Raw genomic sequence first — 23,633 nt, forward strand, 5'->3', positions numbered from 1 at the left:
TGAAAGAAAGTAAATTATTTTTATGTGGATACTTATATCTCAAAACTGAAGGTAATAGACGTGAACATTGGTGTTTGGAATCTCCCTTAAACATAAAGAAACAAGCATCCTTTTAATTCTTTTTCAGGTGGGGGGGGGGGTGGCTGTAAATAAACTTAACGGCGGTGGGGTGTAGAAGGAGGTGAGACCAATTGATTTTACTGTTATTAATGTACTTATAAGGATCCTCCGTTGCTCAGGCGGCAGCGCGCCGGCCTCTCACAGCTGGGTTCCGTGGTTCAAATCCCGGTCACTCCATGTGGCATTCGTGCTGGACAAAACGGAGGCGGGACAGGTTTTTCTCCGGATACTCCGGTTTTCCCTGTCATCAGCCATTCCAGCAACACATAATAATAATAATAATAATAATAATAATAATAATAATAATATTCCGGACCGTCGTCAAATTGCGGACCGCGATGGAAACGGCTCCTGGACGGGTAATGACTAAGAATGCAGTCCGGTCGCGGGTTCAGTGCCGCCAAGGCACCCAGTATGACAGCACGCCGGATCTCCTGAAGGATTATATCCGTATTAAAAATATTATAGGAAAAGATGGCAAAGATTTACGGACCCAACTGACATGGAGGAATACCTGAGCCTAACCCGGGAAGTACGAAATCGATTGCTGGAAAGAAAGATTTAAAAATGGGAGGAAACTTGCCGTAAAATAATAGATCGGGAATTTTGGTGGATTCTCGCAGAGAACGAGTCAGATCGCGAATTTCGGCGGATTATATATCTAAATAAGTATTCAATTATAAATTTCAGTATAATACCGTAGCGAAGCACGGGTATCTTGCTAGTATATATATACTCAATAAAGGCTGTTAAATTTTGATTATCACGCCTGGAAATATGTTGAAAACCGAAGACTACATGATGTAATTTTAAGGAAAAAATTTCGCTTGTAATAGAAACCCGCCCTATAATTATTATTACTATTACTGTCATCATCTTCCCTGATAGGTACCAACTGCCTGACGATGCTTCCTTTCCAATACTTCTTCTTTTCGCTCTCCTCAGACCACCTTTCTACCAGTTTTCTTTTTCTTTTTTCCTTGGAATCCTTCCATATTAACTCTTTCTATCTACAAATACCTCGCTCTTTGATATCTTCTCGTCTCCTCTTCTTCGTTACAAATCTTTCTTTACTTCTTGAATCCAGATTGCTGCTGACTTTCTCTCCCAAAGAAATTTGAACATATCTTATTAAAATCTGTTTTCATCCATCCTAAACAGTCTCATTTTTCTTATTGTTCCCGTTACGTTACGTTTTATGTAATAAACATATTTTGGCCTTTTTATTTTTGTGGCATATTTCCTTATTACCAGGTTGATCGGAAATAAACTGCCCATTTTCGTACTTCACAAATAATACCCTTCTTTTCTCTTACTTTCTTAATGTTTACCCTCCGAGGTTGGTTTTTCCCTCGGAATCAGCGAGGGATCCCACCTCTAGCGCGTCAAGGGCAGTGTCCTGGAGCGTCAGACTTTGGGTGGGGGATACAACTGGGAAGGGGACCAGTACCTCGTCCAGGCGGCGTCACCTGCTATGCTGAACAGGGGGCTTGTGGGATGATGCGAAGATTGGAAGGCATAGACAAGGAAAAGGGAAGGAAGCGGCCGTGGCCTCAATTTAGGTCCCATCCCGGCATTTGCCTGGAGGAAAACTGGGGAAACCACGGAAAACTACTTCCAGGATGGTTGAGGTGGGAATCGACCTCCCTTTACTCAGCTGATTTCCCGAGACTGACTGTACCCCGTTGCAGCCTCGTACCACTTTTCAAATCTCGTGGCAGAGCCGGGGATCGAACCCAGGTCACCGGGGTTGGCAGCTAATCACACTAAACACTACACCACAGTCCGACTCCATGGCTAAACGGTTAGCGTGCTGGCCTTTGGTTAGAGGGGTTCCAGGTTCGATTCCCGGTAGGATCGGGAATTTTAACCATAATTGGTTAATTTCGCTCCCGCGGGGGCTGTGTGTATACGTAGACCTACACCTGGACAGCCGAACTCCCGGCACTAAAAGCCGTACGGCATTTCTTTTTTTTACTACACCACAGACGCGGATACAAATAATACTCATTTTTCGAATACAGTTATAGTTGTTTATATTACTGATGTTTTATGAGTGAGTTGAAATCACAGCTGGCCGGAATTTCGTAACAAATACTTCAGTTTCGCCCGCGTAAAGTACAGTACAAGCTATCTATGTAAGGTATGGTATCCCAGATAGATTTAACGACGTCTTCAAAAGCCTGTATCGTAACTGTAGCTGATGGTGGAACAACGAAGAGAGGGATGTACTTTAACACCCTTTCTGTTTCTCCTCACCATCGATTTTGCGGAAGCCTTCTTTCGATATGTGGAATGGACCAAGTGCTGGAATCGTGTAGTGCGACAACAGGCAGCTCACTGACCGTGTGTTCAAATCTAGCTGTCCGCACGCAGTTGCTGTGTAGGATGACTGCACATGGAGAAGGAAAAGTAAGGCGAAATTTTGAATAAGATTATAGCCCTCTTTCAACGAGCCACACTACCTGCTGAACGGTGACTTGTAAACAGACAGCAATTAGTGAGGGTGGTCAGACATGACTGAACTGAATTTTGTGTGTGTGCATTTTTTGCGTCATTCTGAAGTAAATTAAAGACGGCGTTTCATTCGTAAAAACATGTTATTTCGAAAGGCAGACAATTCCCGAATTACAAGACTAAATCACATAGCAATTTCGAAAGCTATTTTAATGTATTGTTACACATAAAACTCCATCTGTCCCATTACTCTAATTTATTTTAGTATGACCTAATGAATGCACACACACATTTCTAATCTGTTACGAATGGCCACACTTACTAATTACAAGTCTACACACAAGTTCCTCTTCGTTATGGTGCAACAGGGGACCTGCGGACGCTTAAGCATTACTTTCACTTCCCCAAGTCCAGTGAAATCATCGAGCAGCTGTGTGTAGACCGCTGGATTTGAACACAGGGCCACTGGCTACACCACACACGATAACTGTTCGTTGGTTCGACTCCACAGACTGTCCAGTAATTCACACAGTCACATGCAGTGAACAACTAAACAGCTCAACAGTGTTCAACAGCAGGACGATACTCACAACAGCGAACATTTACTTTCACACTCGCGATAGCGGCTTCCCTCGCTGAGCCTACAGGAACACACAGTACAGTCTTTCGTTCTGTCACCTGCACCTACACACTGGTCTAGTTCCTCGTTCAGACCTCGGTGGGGCACTAGCGACAGCCAACACCTCTTTCGTCCTCAGTCCAACCACCGAACCCCAACACACTCAGTCTCACACTGATTGACTGTCCGCGGCTAGCCTCCCCTTTTGTAGCTCGTGTAATTTGAGCCAGAAACTTCACGATGTCACTGGAGGCAGAACATTCTCGTTGAATCTCAAAGAAACTCACAGGTCACGAAAAGGCCGGCCCCACTCAACAGGCCGACTGAGAGATCCCTCGTCGTGTGAGTCACTCGCCCCTTCCTGGAAGTACCGAAAGGGGCTACCACGGGGCTGCTGCGCATAATGAAGAATGATCACGATTCCTTTGCTGGCCGTACTTACGTTTCTGAAATGAAAAAAAAATCGTCTGAACCAAAGAAGAACATGGATAGTTTCCGTGTCGTGAAAATTTCCATGTTGCATCCATCGTTCATCTAGCGCGGTTTAGTCATTAAGCAATGAATTCTTAAAAAATCAACAGAAAAATACAATGAAGCTATGAAAAAAGAACACATAGATGAATTGAATTAAAGTGAATTGAATACAAATAGGCGCAACAAATCTTCAAGTACAGTAATTTTAGGTATTCTTTTCTACATTCATTATCAAGGTACGGGGCCCTTATTACGTCACCTTAGCAGATTAGGACCTGTTGAAATTCAGGAATATTATGGACAAGGCTAGTTCTCCACTTACGGGCAATTTACAATGAAACTGTTATAACGTAACGTAGTCAATATTTGACACAAACATAAACACTGCAAAACCTAAACTACCAGATTTCCGTTCATAATTTCATCTCCCACCAAATTTATGAAAAGTACAATTTTAATATATTTTTCCTTTCTAACCTTACCAAACACTTTTCCTATAATCAATTACTTGAAGGCCATTTATGAAAAATGTTTTCTTGGTGTTCTTTATAACATAGTCTTTCATCGTTGCTCGTGGGATGTTAAACGCTTTACTTGCACGTCCGTAACCCATTGTCTTGTCTCTCACTGCCTCAATACCCTTTTTCATAGCCTCCTTAGCCCACTGCTTGCGTTTTCCCATCTGAAAATAATAATAAATTTCATAAATGTATATGTATAAAATAAGAGTTTTGTCTGTACATTGCTCAGAAATTAAAAAGGATGGTATTTCTGTATCGGTCGTGTCCGTAGTAACAAGGAATAGCACTTTTTAATTTTCCGTAATTTATGTCTGACTATCTGTATGTATGTATGTACACGCATCACGAGAAAACGGCTGAAGAGAATTCAATGAAAATCGGTACGTAAAGTCCAGAAATCACTCGCTACAATCTAGGCTATAAATGATCTTATTCACGCTGAGAGAAATGCTGGTTTAGGGAAGGCCTAAAATTTAATTCTCACATATTTATGTTATTAGTGGTCCTCTCTTAATGAGAATTGGTATTTAAAGTCCAGAAATAGGTCGCTACAATCTAGGTTATAAATAATCGTATTCACGCTGAGAGAAATGGCAGTTTAGGGGAAGGCCTAAAATTTAAGTGTCAAATATTATGCTATTAGCGGTCTCATCTTAAAGAAAATTGGTATTAAAGTCCGAGAATAAGTCGCTATAATCTAGGCTATAAATAATCGTATTCACGCTGAGAGAAGTGGTAGTTTAGGGGAAGGCCTAAAATTTCATTCTCAAATATTTATGTTATTAGAGCTCCTATCTTAATGAAAATTGTATGAAAAGTTGTGGAATAAGTTACTACATTCTAGGCTATAAATAATTTTATTAATGCTAAGTAAAATGGTAGTTTAGAGGAAGGACTAAAATTTAAGTCTCAAATATTTGTGTTATTAGTGGTCCTAAAGTTACATAGCATTAAATTTCCCATCATAGGTGTCTTGTACACTTTCATGAATTTGGATTTTTGTTGCTAAGTCCATACCAGCGCCGAGTCACGAGAAAATGGGCAAACAGAATTTAATGAAAATTGGTATATAATACAAGACAGAACAACTTTCAGAAGATTGAAACAGAATTTCAATGGTTTCCAGAAGGAAAAAGAAGGAAAGTAATAGTAACATCTGGACACAAGTGAGGAAACAGCTAAGTGAAGGGATGAAGAACTATTGGAAGTCAAGAACAGAACACAGGGTTACTTTCCGTGGTCCTTAGATGGCCAAAATCGAAGAAATCGAAGAATGTAAAGTCGGGGAATAAGGAATTGCAGTCTACGCAATAAATAATTTTGTAAGACGTCCTAATATCACAGAGTCGAAAGAAAACTAAATGTGAAGGCCTACAATACAGAAAGCTCATGAAATTGATCAACAATAACATTACATTGACCATTGTTTGTTGTGATGTGCTTTGTGCCTCTGTTGCCACTCATCTCCGCTAGATAGGATTACTGCTGCATACCGAGAATTTTTTAAAATTTACCTCACGTTGCACTGACACAGGTAGGTCTTATGGCGACGATGGGATAGGAAAGGGCTAGGAGTGTGAAAGGAGGCGGCCTTGGCCTTAATTAAGGTACAGTCCCATTATTTGCCTGGTGTGGACATGGGAAACCACGGAATACCATTTTCAGGGCTGCCGACAGTGGAGTTCGAATCCACTATCTCCCGGATGCAAGCTCACACTTGCCCGCCCCTAATCACACGGCCAACTCGACCAGTCGACCGAGTATAACAGCCTGCCTAAATATTGGCGGGAAGTAGCTGGGGAGTTAGTTAACTTTCTTCTTTAGCATGCCATTCCTTGGTTCATAAATGTTCTGATACTACTGGTACGTAACAAACTGGTTCATCATAGGATGCGAACTATGCAATCCCTACTCTGAGGCACTGATTGGAATGAGCAGTGTGCATATTTAACGGAATAACGGCAGAGGACTGTTCACGGCTATCAGCGGCCTGGTCATTCCAGCACTGGAACTTTGGGCTGTTAGAACGGCACCGTAGTACTGTTCGTTAAAAGTGAGAAAATGTGAGGTTTTTCATTTGATCGAGTATTTTATATGATAACATTGCTTTTAATCGCTACATTCCTACTGACGTTTTGGTAATGGCCTAAGTTAACTGTAGTTAGGAAAACCACAAATACAGGGTTTATGAGAATCCCGTAGCGAACCACGGGTACATCAGCAAATAAAATGAAGGGGGACGAAATTACGAACATTTCCTGATGTATTATAATGGCCACTACAGTAACTCACTCCAGGAACTACACCACACGACTGAAATGCAGCCCAGTATTCGATACACTTTTCAGTGCTGCACTAACTCAGCTGAATCCTCCTTGTACACGGAAACTTAACGTGGTGCTCAACTCCCACAAGAAGACAACGGGATGGGGTTACGCGTGTGCACGCGACTAAACATTAGGTACCAACCGTGCAAACTGGAAATCCCTAGAGAAACGAAATTAGGTGCAGGGACCGAATTTGGCTCCCATACATTACAATTCACATAATTCTTCGTGTAAGTCTATACTGAGCCGTATCCTGCCGGCCCATAATAATAATTAGAGTATTATTTGACCCATTATGTAAAATTTATTCCTACAAGTTACAGCCTAATATGTTTAAGTATCGTATTCCAAGATAGTTAATACCGGATGTTGAGCAAGACAGTAAGTCGCTGGGTATTGCTTCATATTTCCGTATGACCGTGAGAAAGGGTGGCGTACCCAAGCGTTGGCAAGGATCGACACGTGTATTAGATGCTGACCAAGCAAGATATTTCAGCCAATGGGAACTTTAGGATTTGGCAAACATGGAGGCTACACCGCGCCAAATCTTAATTCCAGAATGACCAACGTGCTCAGCTGCTAAGTCAGTTTCTGTCGGTAATCGGTTTTCCACAGTTTCAGAAGTCAGATATATTTGGAAATGTAATATAAAAATTGGTGGAAGAGATTTGCTAGTGTTTGAGCTGAGTTTTGTAAATATATCACAATCAATATTGTGTCATCATATACGACGAATTTTCTGATTGGTGGTTGGTTCAGACACCCGGGAACCCCAGTATTGAAATGGCGTCACCGAAGCCGCCTCAGTAACCCAAGCTCTGGAGAGCGTCACTCTGTGTTAAATGCTTGGAGAGTGCAGAACCACAAACTCTGAATTGGTGATCGTGATTAACGTAGTGTTATTCCAGTAACAGTAACTGGTTCTAAATGATATTTTAAATTGTGCAGTTTGAAGATTTTACTGTTCTTGAGTAAATGGAAGAGTATATTTTAGCAGAGTTTACTTTCAATATATAAAGACGGTGTTTAGTGACCGCTGTGTAGCTAGTGTATTGGAGACGTGCTATTGTTTCACTACTTCGCGACGGGCGCGTTTCGCGAGGAACTTTCGTAACGAATCGTGTGCTGCTTTTCAAACTGTATTTTCACCCTTTAAGTGAAGTGTGTATTATAAATGTATCAGTGTGTTTAGCTGATCTTGTAAAGAGAAATGGTACTTCGGCTCGTAGCATTAAGCAGCGAAGATATTGTCAACCAAAGTCTTCTGTGTTTCAGTGAATTATTTTCCAGCAAGATCATGGCTATGTATGCAGAAGAAGGAAGTGCATTCCCACATGTTAATGCTGTGATTAACATGGTGTAAATCCCTCAATCAGCGGGGATGTAAGCTGCTATCCTGGTATCTCGAGAGTCGTTGGATGAAATTCAGTTAAGACGCATGTGTTATTTATGGCATGATATGTAAATTATGTTAAGGTACTAGGGCAGTGTAGATAGAATTTTTAACTTCATGTAATGTAAGCCTGACGGCATGTGTTTGTTTAATTTTGTTACTATGATAGATTCGGATACGAGAATAATGCATGTTTATTTTATTTTCATTTTGCTTTATGATTAGATGTTTGGGAAAATGAGGGATTGATAGGATTAGTTGTTGTTTATTTATGCATGTTACTTAGTGTAGGATATTCCGAGTTTTCCTTATATATATGCTAGAAGGGCTAGATTGACAGGTTCATCTTAATACAACGTTAAATACGTATGATTTTATTTTATTTCGGTTATTCAGAGAGACAAGTAAAGCTATTCTGCATGATGCATGATTTTACGGAAGCTGACTGAAGGAGCTGCAGAACGTCGTTGTTAGACTAAGATCTTTGAAGTTAAGTTGGATTCTGTTTTGCCTGATGGTCTGCAAAGGACACGAACTGAGTCTCATAATGTGGAAGGCCAATGGGATTTATGAAAAATAAGAGATAATGATTGCATGCTGAATTATAATGTATTGGTGCAGGCAGATTGTATGCCTGACAAGAGAAAGAATATTGTGCAGATGTGTGTGCCTGCCTAGTGTCTTCTGAGTGTATATTGTGATCAGAATGGACAGTATTAATTCCAAACTATTGAGTCTGATGATATTCAATGGTAAAAGCATGCTAAGAAGGAATGAATATACGTGAGTTTCCGTGTAGCCGGCGAAGACGTTATCTCATGGCGAGCTGATTTCTGGCCTGTGTTTATCTGTAGCCTTGAATGAGACGATATTTCCTTGTGGCAGCTTCGGGAGACAGAATCCAAACTTTAGCATAGAGTTGAGTTCAACACTTCTTTTCAGCTCGTAATCTACCCGGAAGTACATGACGGATGACCGCGCTGTTGAGCGCTCAAATGCAGCAGAAGGAGGCAATGTTGCCCATTGCTTTCTCCATGATATCAAGAGTTATTCATATGTTTTTCCCTTACAGGATGATGTTTTAAATTGCTATTTGTGGTTGTATACCCTGTCTCGTTGTTTTAAAAGGGAACAGCCCGAGTGCTGAAGTATTGGTGGTTTATCTAGTTCTGTCTAGATCTTTTGCAGTGAACCGTGATTCACATTAGAATCTGTGTAGCATTTAAGATTTTACTCGATATCCGATGTATATATATATATTTAGTTTGATTATTTGAATTGCTGTAAATATAGTATAGGATATGCCCCTTGTATTTTGCATAACTTACATAGCGTCCCATCGCGTCTTATTTATTTTTCTTTTCGTCGTAACTTTTCTTTATTATGTAACTTTTATTTAACGGTAACATTTCGGCGACTCTCGAATTAACTTAACTTTGGAAACCGTATCGTTGTGATGCGATAGTGTGTAACTCCATACGGAAATACCACGTGTCAGTGTTTGCGTACACTTGTTGCCATACAATATAAACATTGGACTATAAGAAGAAGCTCAGTCTTGATGTATACGAGTGTTCTTTGTTGAACTTGATTTTGATTTCAAATTTTGTATTATCATTCAAGTAACGTTTTAATTTCCATTTATTTTCTATATTTTGAGTTCATTTTGGCATTTTATTATTCATTGATTTTAATTGTTTTCTCGTAATGTGATCGGGGATATTTATCAATCAACCCATCTTACCCCGTATGATTGTTTCTCATTCGTGTTATACCTCCATTTCCTGTCATTGACTGATATTTTAGAGTAGAACTTCGACTTTTTATCCTGACCCAACCGACAACCAACCCACACTCTGCCCAACCCTGAGTTAGTCGGATGTTCATACAGGAATGGAGGCATCGTCCTAGAGGGTTTTACCCTTGGGTACTGTACAATACATTTGATATTGCATTTGAAAAACGAAAGCTTTTCCGAAGTGGCCTGCGGTGAACATATTCATTACCCCAGCTGCAAAAACGTTTTTTTAAATATAAACAATCGCAGCTCCACTACACTCTCTAAAGTTAACACTACTATTTTTTAAGGCTGCGTTTTTCGTGGAAAGGTCTACCTGAGAAAGATCTTTCCACAATATTTTCCACCACACGCTCGCACATACTTCCAAATTGATATTCACGGCAGTGACGACACCATCATAACTTAATCTACAGCAGAGTTTAAACAATGTACTTACAGTTTCATCCGGTGACGCTTCGTGCCAGTACAGTCATGGTTTTCACAAAAATACACTGGGACTATTTGTTTTTTAGTTAAAATCGTAATCTAAACGGATCAGCAAAATTTAACTGGTATGTTACCGTCGTTGAAGTTTTATAGTTTCACTCGCATAATGAGAGTACGTGCATCAACGACGAACGAGGGAAATTATTTGTCACGACGTATAACACACGTTATATTAATGAAGAATGCTACAGAACTCGCTTAACCTTCACCTATAATCCAAGAGGAACACTACAAAAGTTCACTATATAACTTACCACCATCACAGACAAGCAAATACAAAATTATTTTACTTCGCGCTTAACTCTGTGTTCATGCTGGGCAACCTAAATATTTTTCTGCGGCTATCGGAACACTTACTCTGCATGTGCCATCAATAAATTGCACGAAAAAACTGTATACATGCCCAAACACAAGACTAAAATATATTCTTCTCTATTGGAATTGATTTCATATACTGGCTCTATTTTTATTAGCAAGACGATGTGCAAGTTGCTATTGCTATACTGTTAAGATGTTGATATTTTTCTTGCAGTCTCTAGTGTGTGGCGCTGAAGACTTCGAGTGTCAGGTATTAAAAATAACACCCCTTACCTAAGCTAGCTGGCCTGTCGCCGTAAATTGCTGTCGGGGGAGAGCACACAGCTCCGCCTCGAGGAAGCTTCAAGTGCATGCGTCACCCAAGCGAACTTAAATTTATCTTTTGCTCCGGCAAGGGAACCCAGGTCGCTGGAGAAGCTGAACTGCGGTAGTGCGAGCGGATTGTCGAGACAGCTGTACTTGGCTTGGCTTAGATGTTCTCAATTTTTTAAACATTATAAAAAGCGTTCTAAGGAATAATCTGAGAATGTTAATACAAAGTTCTTTACCCCAGCAGCGCTGGGGTAGATGGGGTTCACTGCACGCCACTACTTTTCCCCCTTAAACGTTAGTAGAACACTCGAAAGAACTCCATTGTATCAGTCTCAAACCCGAAGGACCCAGGAAATTCCCACGCTCCGCCAACGGTATAGATATGTCACGTATTCTGTCAAGTTCACATCGTTGCAGTCCACAGTGACCACAAATAATATTTCTAGTCTTACAACCAGATTAAAAATCGTGGTTCCATATGAAGAGCTGAAACTGCAGTGCTAATAGCACGTCTGCAACCCTTAAGGTTGGTAAATTCGTCCATTAAAACCGGTAGATGCTTCTTTTGCCAGTAGCGTGTAGTTAATATTATCGTAGCCAGCTTGGATATGTTGAGGAGTATTGAAGAGTTTCATATTGAAACAGCTTAAGAATGTATTTTCCCGCTAGTTAACGAAGGTTGAAGGGTTTCAAATAACAGAGCATTTGTACGTGCTCCGGCATGAATGCCTCATACTGACATTTGTCTAGTTTAGTCAATAATGTTTTTGAGGGCGTAGTGAACTAGTTGGTGTTTGTCGAGTAGTTTGTGTTTGTATTTTTTGTTTCGCTTCTTATACCAGGCCCCTTCAAATAGTGCTGAGCTTTTCTTTGTTTGCTGTGAGCAGCTTCCATGGATCTGGTCGTTACCTCAACTACGGGATGAGCTCCAAGGACTGGTCGCTGGATGTCGGCTACAGCCCCACCGCCGGCGTGGAAACATACCCGAACCGAGCGATGGGAGCTGGGGCTTACGCAGGACTTTCGGTGGTGCTGGCGCTCAAGAACGACGAGCTGGACTTCATGTGTAAGGGACCCGTGCAAGGCTTCAAGGTGAGTCTACCCTCCACACTGCTTGTGCGGGACGAGATGATTTATATATTCTGGTAAGTCCTTAGTATGATTAGCTGCCGCCCCTGGAGGCCCGGGTTCAATTCTCGGCTCTGCCACGAAATTTGAAAAGTGGTATGAGGGCTAAAACCGGGTACACTCAGCCTCGGGAGGTCAACTGGATATAGGGTGTTGGAAGCCGACCTCAGACATCCTAGAAGTGGTTTTCCGTCTTTTCCCACTTCCCCTCCAGGTAAATGCCGCTAAGGTACCCAACCTAAGACCACGGCCGCTTCCTTCCCCTTTCCTTCCCTCTTCCTTGTCTCCCTCCCCATCTTCCCATACATCCACAATTACCCTGTTCAGCAAACTAGGACACTGCCCTTGAGGCGAATGAAGTGAAATCCCTCGCTGAGTCCGAGGGGAAAACTAAGTTGGAGGGTGAACAGATTGAGAAAGTAAGAAAGTAAAAGGTAATCATAAATCATTTAGAAATTAAAAATAACTAAGCCCGCCTCTGTGATGTAGTGGTTAGCGTGATTTGCTGCCACCCCCAGAGGCCCGGTTCGATTTCCGAATTTGCCATGAAATTTGAAAAGTCTTAGCAGGGCTGGAACGGGGTCCACTCAGCCTCAGGTCAACTGAGTAGAAGGGGGTTCGATTGCTACGTCAGCCATCCTCGAAGTGGTTTACACTGGTTTTCCACTTCTCCTCCAGGCAAATGCCGGGATGGTACCTAAGTTAAAGCCACGAACACTTCCTTCCCCCTCCCTTCCCTCTTCCTTGTCTATCTCTTCGAATCTTCCCATCCCTCCACGAGGCCCCTGTTCAACATAGCAGGTGAGGCTGCCTGATCAAGTTCCCCGACGAAAAATCTCATCCTCAAGGACATTGCCTTTGAGGCGATATAGGTGGGATCCCTCGCTGAGTCCGAGGGAAAAACCAACCCTGGGGGATAAACGGAATAAGAAGGAAAGAAGAAAGAACAAAAATAAGTCAATGAAAAGGAAATAATTAAAGATATATAAGACATGGTAAAATATGTACAATGTGAATTTAACACGAATTAGTGAGTAACGCTGTTACATTTAAGAATTACATGTTTTGACATCTAAAAGTAATTCGAAGGTTTCCACACAGCTCCTTTAAATGTATTAGCCTTTATGCTGCACACTCCCCCTACCCATTGGGTCTCTGGCGATAAATCTGCAGGGTCGTTATCTGGGTAATAATCAGGTGGGTAAAATCTATCTATATATATAAAGCATGATGTCTCTGACTGACTGACTGACTGACTGACTGACTGACTGACTGACTGACTGACTGACTGACTGACTGACTGACTGATAATCAACGCACAGCAAAACCTACTGGAGATAATTGCATGAAAATTGGAGGACATGTTCCTACCCTAGCTTAGGTGCGCACTAAGGAAGGATTTTTTAAAATTCCTATTATAAAGGGGTGAAAAGGGGTGAAATGTGATTTTACATTTTTGGTGAATTTCTCCGTTTCTGTGAAAAATATTGTACTTATATACATTGAGATATTTATTTTCATATATCATAAATACTATTTTAAAAGACATTTTTTTAAAATCCGCTTTTAAAGGGGTGAAAAGGGGGTGATATGTGGTTTTACATTTGTGTTCAATATCTCTGATTTCTTTAACAATATTGTACATATTGTACCCTGATGAGATAGGCCCTAGTTTCATGACTTTTTTTTTTGAAGATGAATACAGATATAAAGGAATATTAAATTGAATACAGTGTCAGTTTTGTGTGGACGGTAGGATTTCAACATGAGCTAGACATATCGCGACTGTCCGTCGCCACAGTAAGCTTGTCATTAGGGGGAGAATGTTTCTTGGCCAGAAGATAAGAGGATTAAAGCTAGAGCTCACAACAACGAAGTAATGACTTCGAGGAAGTGAAAGAGTATATATTTCGGACCAAGGGCGAGCAGATGTATCACCAATACCGGGAATATGACGTACCAGTTTTCCCACAACCGAGGCATTTGGTGTTGTCAACGTTACAAGGAAGAGATTTCAAACTAACCGAAGCGGTGTTGACCAATGAGAAAATTTATCATAGGCCCGCAGATAAACCAACATAAGAAAAACTCAGAGTGAACTCCAGTTAGCTTCTCCGATAACAATAATTAAATTATTCCAACCACATAATTGAATAGAGGGGATTTTTGTGATATCATTCCCATGCTGATTAAATGTAATCGTAATAAATTCAAGTAATGAATTCGTGGAAATGACCCACGCTATCTCGCCATTGGTCGAGATGAGCACGCCATCGGGGACGCCGAGTTAGCGCGCGAAAGGTGGAGGACAGAAATTAAGTGATATTTCCATGATCACCGAACGATAGGAGTTCAGAATACGACACATGAATGTGTATCGCCAGTGTATTAAGTGGGATGAAGCAAGAGATCTAAATCCACCTGCACATGCCGATTTAGGATAACCAACCCCCCTCCCCAGGAGCTGACCGCGGATGACCCCGGCGGGAAACCATATCGTCCATAAAAGTCCAGTAGTAGAACCTCACATCACCCAGTCGTTTGAAGTCACCAGTTGTGACCGGTCGAACCTCACATCACCCAGTCGTTTGAAGTCACCAGTTGTGACCGGTCGGATGAAGTAGTTGAGACTCTGACACGATGACGTTGTAAGACAGTACCTTGGGACGTATTTGAAGTCAGTTATAGCTTAAAGTACGTGAGTTATTAGGAGAATGAATACGAACAGTGAAATTATCCATAGTACCGAGTGTAAATAATCAGTACAACTGTATGTTGAATTTAATAAATGTCAGGTGATTAAATAATAAATAACTAACGGAACGCCGATAGTACCTTTGGAAGGCAGTGTGCGGAGCCTGAAGTAAACACCTCAAGATAGACGGTGAATAACTATCCGAGCAGGGAATTATAGGAGCTAGGCGATTATCAAGACGGCTTAGAAATAAACCAGGAAGTGCTGGTTGAAGACGCGATACGCGCCGGTTCAAATGAACGACATTTCGTCGTAAGGTGTCACGACGTGTGTTTCGGGCGTATATGAAGAGTATATTGTGCGAATGTCAGGGGTCTAGGAGCACCTATAAGTGTTTTTTTTTTGGTTATTAGTATTCTTGTGTAAAATAGTGTAATAAGGTATTAATCATGGGTAGTCACCCAGAAGTGTTTTATGGTGTTAAATTTGTATTGTGCGACATGATGGACGAGTAGATCACCATGGGGCCGTAAGGCCTATCTCATCCGCTACGAGACAATGGAATTCTACATAGGAATGAGTACACAATTTTGATATTTGGGGGATGTTATCGCGACTAAACGGGGTTCAGTGTAAATTAATTATGGTTACTTAACATGGTCCGCCTCCCGAGTCCATGATTTTATTTTTTGTTAGACGGACGAACTAATTTATATTAACGTAATAATGGGTTAGATTAATTAATTTGAGTATTTGTTTGTTGTATATAATGTAAATATGGGATATATTTCTTTCAATTAATGCATGCTGTTTGTAATACTTTGACTTAAGTTCATTTCAAGTGTTAAATTCTTTTTTTTTGTGCTAACCCATTTATTTGAATTTCATTCACTGCGGTGATCATTTGTATTTTAATTAGGAATAATTTCTACCTGACAGCCAGATTATGAAAGAGCCAGAGTATGTAAAATTTGTGTTGCGTACGGAAGGTCATTAAAATACTAATAATAATAATGTTTGTGAGTTGACAAAGGAATGTAAATTAATAATAATAATAATATTTATGTGTTTGCAAGTTATAGTATAATAATAATGACAGTGCTTCGTGAGTTAGCCAGTGCAAATATAATAATCAATGTGGAGATGACATGTAGCGTTAAAGACTTTCATTCGCGTAATCAGTTTGATTTTACGTAAATTTTTGATTTTACGTTTTTGGACTTTATTTTAACCATTAAAATTTGTTTAAAAGCGATATAGGCACGTGAAGTAGAATGGTCACGATATGTTAAAAGCCCAGAATGATTTGAGCCCATATTTAGAGTTGGAAGTCATGAGGGACGAATATCCGGCGTGAAATAAATTGAGCCGTATTGTTTGTAATGATGAAATAGATGAATCTCAAGGCCTAAGACGATATAAAATACAGATGCCGGTGTTATTAGTGGTAGAATCCACGCACCGAGGATTAATTTATGAATTAAATGTTTGAAGAGTTCCGATGAAAGGAAATGGACTTCAAATTGGAAGGAATAGTATAGCAATCGCCGGCATTGGAGGTATTTGCCCAGCCGCGATGTGCCATAGGTTGTGAGATGTGTCTTGGGAGGACAGGTGTCCCCATATAAAATTAACGGCAGTACGAAATTGAAGGTACGGTCCCGAATACCGTGTTGTCCCGACCAATATAAAGCAGATCTTAGTGGTTCATAACGGGATTTAACATATGTGACTAAATTCTAAAGAGTGGAAATTAAAATATCATCTTTCCATTTTTAATAATAATAATAACAATAATCATACTCCAAGTGAATCTTGTCTTAAATCAAGTGCATAGTGCCAAGATAAATCGGAATCGTAAAAGGGGTTATGCGTTAAACATATTAAGAGTGAACTACCGTGTAACAGGCGAAATTAATTTTTTTTAATTAATAATAATAATAAATATTTTAAAAAACTACTTTTTTAGAAGAATTTTTTTATATATTTGGACATGATAATGATGTTGGGAGTTGAAATGAAAAATTTGAGATTTTTAACTAATAATAATAATAAAAAATAAAATATTTGAAGAAGGAGAAGAAGAATAACCAATGAAGCTACTTTTTTTTTATGAAAATAATAAGAGCGAGAAGTTGAAGTATTATAGCGAGGATGATTACGGGTTACGATAATCACGATATCCACTATTAATAATAATGTTAATAATAATAATAATAATAATAATAATAATAATGAAAAGTTGAAGAAGCAAAAGATGAAGAACTTGCAATAGTAATTTGAGAATAATAATTATGATGAAAGGAAATTAAGATATTTAATGGGCGATGATTCATTGTTACGAATATAATAATAATAATAATAATAATAATAATAATAATAATAATAATAATAATAATAATTTATGAGGAAGCTGATCATTATATTGTGCGGATAAATTGGGAGGAAGAACGACCCTTCGTTTGAAACGTCGGCAAGGGTTGGCATATAATCATCCCGGATGACAAATGATAATAATCAAATACAGGATATTAATTGAAATTAATGATAATAATAAAATTAATTGATGGTAGTCAAAGAATATAATGATGATCAGATAAAGAATGGTAATGATAAATTTTAATAATCATAGGAGGATATGATAGGGACAGTCGTCCTGTGTCGAACTGCTCAGAACTAGATGTTGGGTTTTCACGGGGAGATTGTTAGCGGTAGATACGTAAATAACCCACGGACGGCACAGGTCTTCATGGTCAGAGCATAGTAATGAACCTTTCCGTACGTCTTGTCGTATTGACAAGTGTAAATATTAAAGTAGCCTTTGAGTTAATGAACTCTACCTGGTGTGTTTGTGAATCTGGAAATAATAGGCTAGAGTTTGTCCGTATTATAAATTCCCGTTTTTTCGAGGCGATAACATTTTCCACGGTGGGTGTCCGGCTCACCAGAATGTACATACCGGAAGTGTCTCATGTCCAAACGGAACGAGGAGACGACAGTAAAAAGTTACTGTCGTGCCTTCGTCTCCGAAAGAAGATCTCCAGCGGTGAAACGTCCAATCATACGGATGTGAATTCGATCCCCCCAATTGGGGCGAATTCACCAGATGTTTTACACTACCAGAGTAGTGAGGTAAATCCAAGTAGTATGTCATTTAATTTTCAGGATGGAAGTGTCCCAATGTAATAATTGTTATCACGTGTATTTTGCTAAATAAGTGAATAAATTGCTCCTCATTGCAATTTCAATAGCAAACAGTTTCCATATATTTTCATTGTAGTTAGTCCAGTATGCCCATGGAATATAAGTTGTCACTTCCCAGTCCTATTGTGGAGTCAAAAATTTGTATCCATGAATGAGTCGTCCCCCGTAACCTTAATTTGCATGCCCCGTTAATCCCTGTGTTCATTTGATGCGCCGATATATTTTTTTTTGATTATCTTTATATACATTTTTGTTATCGTTTTCGAACTGCTCACCCCTGAGATAAATGCTAGTCTGGGACTCAGGAGGTGAGCGGGTGCAATATATATGCATTCAGTCTTCCAAATCGTCTCAACAGTACAGCAAAAATCTTGCGTTTCTTGAAAAGTCAACGGAAATATATTTATTTTCAAGATTTTCCAGATGAAAATTAAAAATTGGCCGCAGCACTTTCCAACATATAAGTGTATGCGCCAATTCACTCCGCTTCCGTGTATTTTAAGACGGTAATAAACCAAATCCTTAAAGGAAAGAAAATACAATTAACAGTATAGAGGCCTACATATACGAATGTTTGTGAGTGAATTCATGAGAAACTGCGTTATGCTGCGCTGATAGCGTAACGGTTAAGTCAACGGACTACATACTGCGAGAATGCAGGTTCGAATCTGCCTGTTGGCAGCCTTTTTGAACACAGGAATATTGTTTTTATCAAGGAGATTTATTACAGTTTTATATTTTGTTAGTGAGTTATTGAGCCGCTTACAATTTAAATGAATTGTTTCATCCGTACAACTGGTAAAACAGGCTAGGCGAAAGCAGTACGAGTTCGGCGCGCGCATGCGTCATTAGCAAAGCTGTTTATGCTTCGAAGATATGTCACTCATATATATTGACGAAGGAGAGACCGGAGGCAACTTGCATAATATTGTCGACCAGTAATGAAGTGAGTGTGATATAACTCTTGAGCAATAAGGGTTTGAACCTTGGCAATCCTTGCTAATAACTAGAGCCCGGATTTCCATGCAAATGCATGTTTTTAAATAAGCTAGCTACACTTCTCAAACTTTGCAAATATTCGTTTTACGGCTTAACAATTCCAAATAACCGTTCTTTTTCCGTGCATGTTTGCTTGTTTTGGCATTTTTCGGAGAAAATTCATGCATAATGCATATTTGGAAGAATTTGGGTTTAATAGCGCATATGAGGACGTTTAATATTGCATAATATGACTTTTATTCTGACTTTGACGCATATATATTGTTAACTTGCATCATAGTGCATTTTCTGAATGTTAGTTTGCAGAATTTGGGACAATTTTTCACGTTGTAGGCTACAGTATGTCTATTACAGAGAGACGGAGAGAATGTATTCCTGGCATCCTATGTGACAACCATAGTTAGTAGCCTACATACGGTACAGGTCCTACAGTATAATGCAATTAACCAAACACTTTCTTATCTGTTGCTTGAGTAAACAATGCCGTAAGTCGGAAGGCCCCACGTCGAATTCTAATTCTTAGGAATAAGGTGTCCCAGTTTTACAGTTGTACATTGCTATAAATTGAACCGTAAATTGTGCATTAATCATTGACGGCTCATTTTTCGTCTGTTAGACGAACAAAAGAAACCTTGTATCGCACTTCTGTGGCGCCGCGTTACTGGGATAGCAGCTTACAAATTCTGGTTTTTCATTGAACCCTCTACCGTTGTTATCCTGGAATGTCCTACCCGGAACTCTCAATCGTCACACGTCTGTGTTATCGCAGCAAGCAATCGTTACCACTTATTGAGGACATTCAAATGTGTCCGCAATCATCGCATGGAGAAGCAGCTGCCGCAGATAGAGATAAGTTGAACAAACTAATTCGTTCAAATCCTGATTTTGAATTCGTCAAGCTTATAAAAGACGTATTGTGGTGAAAATGCAAAAGACGTACAATTTGGCCTCACTTTGTCCAAATGTCTTCATTGAATTATGCATCTATCACTTCTCGAGACGTAAAAAGATAATTTTCTGTGCTTAAGTATGTGCTGAATGATAAACGGATGAGCTTAAATCAAGACAATTTGGAGAAATTAGGGTAGTTTTTGTTCATGTTTCAAAAGGAACTGAATTTTGATAGTGCATATTTTCCAGTTTATTGTGCATGTTTTGCCATATGATAGCGCATGAATGCATGCACATTTTAAGATTTGATAGTGCATGGAAATCCGGGCTCTACTAATAACTATTCCTCCTCAGAATAGTACCAACATTTCATATCAGAAGATTCAGCGTACTGGTGCGTGATATTGCAAGGAGATAGCTAAATAACAGACTGCAGCGCGATAACGTCTTTTTCATGCACACATCACAATGGCAGTAACTTATCTAAACATTAATGGTGAAGTGTTGGAATAACTTACCAAGGAAAATATTCAATAATTTTCCAATTTCTTTGCGATCATTTAAGAACAGGCTAGGAAAACAACAGATAGGGAATCTACCAACTGGGCGACTACCCTAAATGCAGATCAGTAGTGATTGATAGAATGATTGAACATTGTTTCTATTGTAGGTGACGGTGCGTGTCTATTTAGATCTCTTTCTTACATTTTATATTCTACTCAGTTACGGCATAAAGAAGTTCGTGAAGCTATTGTTTCATAAGTTGTCTCCAATTTGTCCGAAAATCATCTAGGTAATAACTATTCCTCCTCACAAGAGTGCCAACTTTTCGTGTCAGAAACTTCAACTTATGGTGGAACATGTGAGTTGACGGCAGCAGGCAAAATATTTCCATTCCGCTTCGAAGTTTATCGTGATCTAAGTTATACTGGACATTTAGTGATGAAGCTAATACCGTAAAAAGATTGCGATTTACTGGTAATCTCTCTAACGGACATTTTGAAGTACTGTATATGAATGTCTGTGCGAAAAAACAAGTGTTTCATTTGTTGTTACAAAAGTTTCTGAAAAACGTCGTACTCGATACTCAAATGCTACGAGAAAAATACAATTTAAAAAAGCAGCAGCCACATTTTTACATAATAATCCTTCCGCACATATCATTGCTGCAAGTAAATACCAAAAGAAAAATCCCGAAGTCCATAGAGCAGCAGCGGACACGTACCAGAAGAATAATCTCAAGGTTCATAGAGCAGCGACAGTCACGTACCAGAAGAATAACCCCAAGGTTCATAGAGCAGCGGCACCCACATACCAGAAAAATTATCCCGAATATCACAGGACAATTCAAACGCTATATGAGCAACATCACCCTCGGATCCGAAAAGAAAGGCGATTGCGTCCATGTGAAATTAAGTTTCGTTCCGGGATGTCTTACGATCCTGAAATTAATTACGAAGATAACAGCTTGATAACCAGCGGTACAATGATCCATAAATGCCAATTCTGCAATGCTCTCAAGTGGAAAGTTGAAACACCAGGCATGTGTTGCGATTCTGGCAAGGTTCAGCTGCTACCACTCTAATCTCCACCTGAACCATTGTACAGTTACTAATGGGTGCCCATCTCATGGTCATTTTAAAAAAATCGAATTAGAAAATATAGCAGCTGTTTTCAAATGACATCTTTTGGTGCTAAGCAAGTCATCCAATCCGGCTTTATGCCAACTTTCAAAGTACAAGGTCAAATTTAGCATTCCATAGGCAGTCTGTTGCCAAATGCTCATCAAGATCCTGGATTTTTGCAGATTTACTTTAATGAGACGGCTAATGAAATAAATGAAGCATTGCTTACATATTTTGATGCAGAAGAAATAGAGTATAAATCGGTCGACACGGTATTACAAACGGACGATGCTGTCAATTATTCAGTATAATTCCTAAATACTCCTAATCCTCCAGGATTCCCATCTCACAAACTTCGTTTAAAAGTAGGAGCACCTGTAATGTTGTTACGTAACCTCAAACCATCTAAGTTGTGCAATGGCACTAGATTACGTTTGACGGGGTTAAAAAATAATAGAAGCTACTGTTATTATTACAGGGTGTTCTCCAGGAGAATTTCATTTTAACAGCGAACTCGGAATACGCGTGAAACCTTTCAATTCCGGCCGAAGCAGGGACGGAAAACACATGATTTACGTTCATGTCTTACATTTCTTACGAAAGTCGATGAACGCATAAGGTTGGTTTGGTGGACTTCAAAAGAAAATGGGATATAAAATAATATAATGGGACATAACTCAACTATGACGCGAACGAAGCCGCGGGCAAAGCGCTAGTAATAAATATATAAGAACAACTTAGCGACATAAAGGGTAGGAGAATACGGGAGTCATATAACTTTGAACGAATGAGAACAACATTTAAAATTTTAAAATCGAAGGTTTTATTGTACTCCTGATGATTGTGGAAACTGATGCAAAATAACCACATTAAATATACATGAACAGTTACAAAGTTTGCAGCTAACATGTTGAGGATTGTTTCAATTTCGATTGAGGACGAGACTAAGTACACCGTAACTTCATCATGATCTCGCATAGTCGGAACAATAAGCAAATAGAATCACTCACCATTAACACTGGGGTATATTTACATAACTTACACACAAGCCTGAGTGAATCCTAACTTAAATTTAACCTGTTCAAAAATAATAAACCCACTTAAAATAACACATACTAAACACACAAGTTATTTCAACACGAAATGCACTGGTTCGGAATCGAACCCAGCACACACACAGTCAACCCCAGGGTTGGAACCTGCGTTGGCAAATCAAGTTAAAATACACTCACCACATTGAAACAAACGTAATACAATAGATACGAATGACCACGGATCTCCACGGTGCGAGGTTCGAATAAGTGATCACTGGACAGCGCAGATGGGCACTGAAAACCCTAACTATCATATTCAATCAAAAATGGCTGCATTATACTAGCTCATTGAGACTATCTCTGATCAAAGTACTTTAAAGAAAATATAACCTTCTTAATGAATCACTCGCATGTCTTGGAAACGGGACCCAAATGTTTCGCCTCTCGCTCTCCCTCTTGTGGGCGTGTCCCTGTCACAAATATATGGCTCCTTCAGCCGACATACAACTTGGTCCCATATACTTCATTCTCAGATATACTTAGTCCGTTAAGACACTAGTTCACTGAGACATTCCATCTCGTATTCCATTTCATAGCAGGTGTTCAATTTTTCCAGCTCAGAGTCCCAGCTTCCAATCTCTGCTGTATCCCTATGTTACATTTCTCCCAGTGCATTGGCACAAAAATTCACTACCAAATAATTGGCAATAAAATACTTCCATCAAATATTCTACTAAGTTCTAAATTTATGAACGAATTTAAAATCTCCGTCTCTCACTTAGCTACATGGGAGGACATGGTTCGACCTTACGGCGGCTCACTCCGGAAATCCTTCCATCCGATGACTAAACTGCATCAAAATACTACTCTCATGCATGATGATACAACTGGTTGAGTACCAATCAACGTAAAGAAACATTCCAATGGACACTACTGGCACTAACCATTCTACACAAAGTCAAACTATGTAAAAACAAACCCGAAAAAAATTTCCAAATGAAAAATGAAGAATAAAATAAAATAAAAATAAAATTTATCATATTTACAAAATCTAATTCACTCAGATTCGTTACTAATTGAACATTGTGCCCTTCATTAGCACATTTACATATTAAAGGTAAGAAACCATAACAATTATTATTTACAAATTTAAATTTAAATGGATATTCCGTTATAATACAAGTCATGCTAGTAAAATAAGGGTACTCAACCTCATCTCCAGGACACCT

The 23,633-nt window shown here is 39.4% G+C and overlaps 1 protein-coding gene across 1 annotated transcript in view; it reads left to right on the plus strand.

The window, feature by feature from the left end:
* Positions 1 to 23,633, plus strand: part of LOC136864503 (pickpocket protein 28-like) — a 158,817-nt gene that overhangs the window by 62,743 nt on the left and 72,441 nt on the right. Inside the window, exons 7-8 of the mRNA XM_068226833.1 lie at positions 5,294 to 5,309; positions 11,762 to 11,920. Of these exons, the coding sequence (XP_068082934.1) occupies positions 5,294 to 5,309; positions 11,762 to 11,920 (175 nt within the window). The remainder of the gene's footprint in view (positions 1 to 5,293; positions 5,310 to 11,761; positions 11,921 to 23,633) is intronic.

The sequence above is a fragment of the Anabrus simplex genome, chromosome 1 (assembly GCF_040414725.1).
Source record: "Anabrus simplex isolate iqAnaSimp1 chromosome 1, ASM4041472v1, whole genome shotgun sequence".
Taxonomy (NCBI): domain Eukaryota; kingdom Metazoa; phylum Arthropoda; class Insecta; order Orthoptera; family Tettigoniidae; genus Anabrus; species Anabrus simplex.